The sequence below is a fragment of the Sphaeramia orbicularis genome, chromosome 1 (assembly GCF_902148855.1).
Source record: "Sphaeramia orbicularis chromosome 1, fSphaOr1.1, whole genome shotgun sequence".
In the NCBI taxonomy this organism is placed as follows: Eukaryota; Metazoa; Chordata; class Actinopteri; order Kurtiformes; family Apogonidae; genus Sphaeramia; species Sphaeramia orbicularis.
The window spans coordinates 28,448,768-28,454,247 of record NC_043957.1 but is presented as its reverse complement, the minus strand read 5'-3'; the positions used below and the strand labels follow the sequence as shown (position 1 = coordinate 28,454,247).

General features: G+C 37.0%; 1 protein-coding gene across 1 annotated transcript; it reads left to right on the top strand.

Moving 5' to 3' along the window:
• The first annotated feature begins 240 nt into the window (after nt 1–240).
• On the top strand, nt 241–2,969 carry cep20 (centrosomal protein 20). Its single transcript, XM_030134429.1, has 4 exons — nt 241–310; nt 995–1,192; nt 1,765–1,849; nt 2,333–2,969. Exons 1-4 carry the CDS (start codon nt 283–285, stop codon nt 2,460–2,462), a joined length of 441 nt encoding a protein of 146 aa, XP_029990289.1. The 5' UTR covers nt 241–282; the 3' UTR covers nt 2,463–2,969.
• Nucleotides 2,970–5,480: the final 2,511 nt, after the last annotated feature.

The window sequence follows — 5,480 nt, the reverse complement described above, 5'->3', positions numbered from 1 at the left end:
GTCGTGTTCATGTGGTAAAATATACATAAATAAATATTTTACATGTACATTTTAATATTAAAATTACACAGATTGGGGCTGTAGTGATGCTTAAATAGTACCCTAACATATACTATAGAAATGGACAGAATATAGACTGCTTGAATAAATGGAACACAATAAGAACAAAAAGTCTAGGGTATTAGACTCACTTAGTTGTAGTTGCGTATCTCACCCATTAGATGGCAGTAATCAACACTGGTTGAATGATGAGCGAAAAGTCATTTGTTTACAATTATTACAATGGCCTCCGTCACTGAGATGAAGTGCGGTAAGGGTTAACTTAACTATTTATGTTGATTTTAGGACACTTTTAGTACCCTCACGTAAAGTAGACTAGACTACCTACGAACTATTTTACCACACGGTGTATCCCATACTTACATAGGGTTAAACATGGCGACACAATTCCCTCTTGAGCACCTCCCTTAAAAAAATTGACAATTTTCATATTAGTCAATCTAATTTTCAGAAGGTATATTCCTTGTCGTATCCTTGGGCTTATCCGCTTGCTTAAAATCTCTTGCTCAATTCGGCGCCAATAAAAACGAGTTAACTATTTTAGAATACAAATTTTCTGGTAATTTTTCACTGCTCGCAAAGGTTAGCTTAGACTATTTCACTTGTCAGTAGCATTAGCTTGCTAGCGAGTTTCGTTCGCTTCCCAAGTAGTGTGTAGCTAACGTTTATTATATTAAAAGTGATTGGTTACATTTAGGACAATCACATTTATGCCGATGCGAAACATAGCCCATACAGATTTCCATAAAATCATGAATTAAGTCTGAGGCTTTGGATACTTTTGTTACGAAGTAAACAGCTAAAAAATCCACATTATTAAATGGAGTACTTCTTGTCCTGGATTAGCTTCAACGCTATGCATGAACTGTAACTAGAAGGTGCTTGAGTATTAACTGTACTCATACTTGTATTTCTGAAAATGTGACAATCTTAGCAGTCAGAGAGACACTGGAGTCCCGCGGTGTACTGGGCCAGCTGAAGGCTCGTATCCGGGCAGAGGTGTTCAGAGCCTTGGATGATGAACACCGTCCTCGTCCGCCGCTGTCCCACGAAAACCTGCTCATCAACGAGCTCATACGGGAGTATCTAGAGTTCAACAAGTACAGGCACACTGCATCTGTACTGACTGCAGGTAGGACACCAGTGTCTTCACAAACTGGTAGGCTAGCGTTACAATTTATTTTTCAGTGTTTTTTTTTTTTTTTTTTTACAAATAGAGGGCCAATCGTGCATGCTTAGGCCTGGATGCCCATCCTTGCCTGACCACCTGCTGCATTTACAGACAATGTTTCTTGGTTTGAGTCATTTTAACCCCTGTAATTATGGTTGAACAATGACATCCTTGAAGCTAAAATAATTTCATGTTTATACTTGGGCTGTAATATTGACACATGATGGGTTAAGGATCCTCTTTTGTTTTACGCCTATGCGGTTTCAAACTTCACTGAACTGTGTTAAATGTTTATAGTCACTGCTTAAAAACAAGGCATATGTTTTGAAGACGAGGAATGGGAACGTAGAAATGTTACACTTCATACAAAATGAGCCCCTAACACTGTCCACACTGAGGTTACTGATTGCATATTTTGTGCCCTTGCTTGTAGTTTTAGTTCCAATTTCAGCTGTTATTATGGAAATCTAACCAGTCACTTGTCAGAGAGTGAAGTGCACTACTTCTGAAGTTAATGCTGTTTGTTTTTTCAGAGTCAGGCCAACCCGAAGTTCCCTTAGACAGACAGTTTCTGGCAAATGAGTTGAAAGTTGCAGAAGATGCAAGTTCCAAGTCTGTGTAAGTGTGTAAGCCAGTAGTTGGGAAACAGCAGTACAGTCTGCTGTCCAAACTCAGTGATCCAGGGTGTTTTCAGCTATTTACTGATAGAGAATTCATAAGCTCTATAAAGCTACACCATTTTCATTGTTTAGGATTGAATGAGAAGAGTTTTTTCTGTCATTCCAGTTACCACTACTTTAAAAAAAAAAAAAAAAAAAAGGTGACTGGTAATTCAAACGTGCATGTTTACATTTTTCTAGTCTTGTTCACCTCAACACACCCTGCTCACCAGATGTGGCAGGAATTAAAGTCTAGTTCATCTATTTTTCTTTTTTCTTCAATGTACCATAAAACACAATGAAATAATTGCTAGTGAGTCATTGTGTCGAGTGTTACCGCAATGACCTGTGTTTACTCCTTGATTCTCTTTAGTCAACCCTTTTGCCCTCTCATTTCCTCACTTAAAAAAGCTGTAATTACAAGTTTTCTGCTCTTTTCCAGGCCTCTTCTCTATGGCTTGGTGTCTCACTTTGTGAACAGCGGTGATAATGCCACGAAGGTGTTTCTGCGTGGTGCCTCTCTACCATCTGGTCCTGCTGCTGGTAGTGCAGTACCTGGACCTGATGCCTAAAACTTCACAATGGGTACTTATATGATGTGGACCAAAAAGATGCTGCAACACACAAATTGTTAATGTAAAACTGACAAAGTTTGTTGTCTTTTAGCTGAGTAGACTCTGATTCAGTTAACTGAAGATGTGTAGAGAATGTATTTATACTTAGATTGAATGAAATTTTGCATCTCCTTGTTTTAATTCAGTGACAGAAGCTTCTATCCATCACTGTGTTTTCAGTTGACAAGCATTGCTGCTATGAATATGTAATTTCAAGGCCTCATTACTGTTTTTCTAGTGTAATTTGCCAAATATTCAATGTTGGGCATTAATATTTAATAGCAATACACAACGACTAATAGAATCAGTCATTGTATTTGCAGTAATCCTCTATGTCCTGATAAAAGCAAGTTGTCCACTTTAACTTCAGATTAGTTTTGTAGATGCATTTTCTATTTTGATTTACACACTATGTTTATTGTTTGTTTGGTTGTCTTTTTTTTTTTAATAAATGTTTTCTATTTATTCCTTATTTTGAATCAGGACTGTTGTTCTCATTGGGAACCACATGATGGCAGCATCAGCAAAGACAATGACTGACACTGCTGCTGCCATGCTGATAAAGATGTGAAACTTGTTTTTAGACTAATGTCTTGTAATGCGGTAGCTGATGCATTGCTAATGTGTGACACTGTAGAAAACAGTTCATAAAATATAGAAAAAATTAGCATTAGTCTTATGAACTTAAACCATTTTGGATCTTTTAATACAATGTGTTATGCATCAGTTTTGAGCCTTTATTTTGTAGCAGATATTAGAGAAGAAACAAGGGCACAGAAAGAGAGATTTAGCAAATATTATTAAAATATCCATACATGGTGATGACAAATTCTCATAAACCTGATGTCAACAGATGCCAAGGCTGTAGCAGCAGATCTGAATCAGAATCAGGTTTGTTTGCCATTTTAATGATGTGAAGTTACTATATAATGGAGCAGAATACTGTTCTCCAATTATCAGGTGCATATAACATTTAAAAGCAGATATAGATATTAAAAACAAAAGGCACCAATATAAAGAGGAGCTGCTTGAGGCAAAAGTGCTGATGCACTAGCCGGTGCAATATGGTGTGCATATATGTGCATGTGTAGAGTATATACATGAAGGATAAGGCAACTGTCACATAGAACGGTCTTTAAAAAGCAGTTAACATTGGTAAAGTGCTGGTATGTATTCATGAATACATGTATCAACATTTGGTCATAGTGAGGCAGTATTCAGAGGTAATAACTCAGAGGAGAAAAGCTATTGCCTGACCTTGGATCCTCTGGAATCTCCTGCACAAAATAACTCATATTCTGTTAACTGGTGATAGCACAGATCGTAAATACCACAGAGACCACAGCTAGAGTAATTCAAGTCAGTTTGACACACACTATTAAGACAGTGGTTATACAGACATTCAGTTAGCTCTTTAATAAAAATAAATGGTTTGTAAACTTTAAACATAATATAAGGTGATTTAAATTTGTAGATAGGTGTATTATGTTAACATGCTTTATGTAACCGGATAGTTTATAGAGTGTTGTAGATCTCCATCTCAGAGTATTTGACATTCATATTCATTCACTTTCCTGCCATTGTCTTAACATTTTTGGAGTTATTGTGTTCTGTGTGCAGCCAAACCCACACATGCCAGTGTACCTTTCCATACAATTTCGTCCAAGTGTGTTTACTAATGGCACTTGACCTGTGAAACTTCAGAAACATTTTTTAAAAAATGTTATTGGTTTTGTATCACAGTTAATCCACATGTTTATGCTGGAGTAGGACATCCTCCTCAGTCCTCCTCTTCCAAACTTTTATATGCACAGAAGCATTTCACCTCTTCTCAGACATGCAGGCTGCATAGCCCTCAACATCTCCCTTCTTGTACCCTATTAATATAGATGGAATATCTGATAGCAATGCTTGACTGTGAGAGACACATATTCCATGTCTTTTTATTTTCAACTTTTAAAAAAAACACAAAAATGTCTCATGCTGGACACAAACATCTTCTGTAACAATCTCATACTTTTGCATCTTGCTTCCTCTTTCACCATTTAAGGGAACTTGACACTCTTATCTCAAACAACATGAAGACCAGACTTTCTGGAACTGATTATATGCTGAGCCGGCCATTTATTTTTCAGCCTGATTACAGATACTAATCCTTGTATCCTAACCTAACCCATCATCTGTAACATGTAAAGTACATTGAGGGTTAAAAAATGTATTTATCCTGTCTTCTCAAATGTCCCCTTCTTGATTGTAGACGTTAAAAAGTGAGATCATACCTCTAAAATTAGCTTGAGCAGATGAGGTCAGAATATTTAGCACATGGCGCATTCTGTTGAATTTAGGAGCTGTAACCATCAGTCCACATAGTACAAAATAATATATTGTGCACATTCAGTGTTCTAATTTATTTCACCCCACTCCCTTTAGTCCTAATGTGTAGTTTAGTGTGTGTAAATCTGCAAATGCAGATCACAGTGCCTTATCTTGTGGGAGGGAGTTTACATCACTTACTCAAATCACAGTTTATTTGCCTTTAATGTCTGTGGCTGAGAGGCGCCCTGTTTATTGGCACCACATATGAATGTTCTCCTGAAAATGGCTATATAAGCAGAGGAAGTCAGACAATGGCACATGATTGTTCATTGGGCAGTTTGCCTTATAATAGGTAGCATTTGTCCTCCACTGTATAAATGAGTTGTGTTAAAGAGACAGCTGTATAAATAGTATTGAATGCAGTGGTCTTTAACTGCAGCACAGCGAACTGATGTTTGCCCCTGAGCTCAAATTAGAATGCAATTGCATTCCAGTGGGGTCAAACATATCCATAAACATATTTTCACTCTAATAGATGTCCATCTATGGCCATAACAGTGAACAAAAACATTAAACCTACAGCATGTAGGAGTTCTGTGCATTTCTGTTCATGTCATGTTTCTTGTATATTTATTCTTACACTGTTGAAACTATTGAATG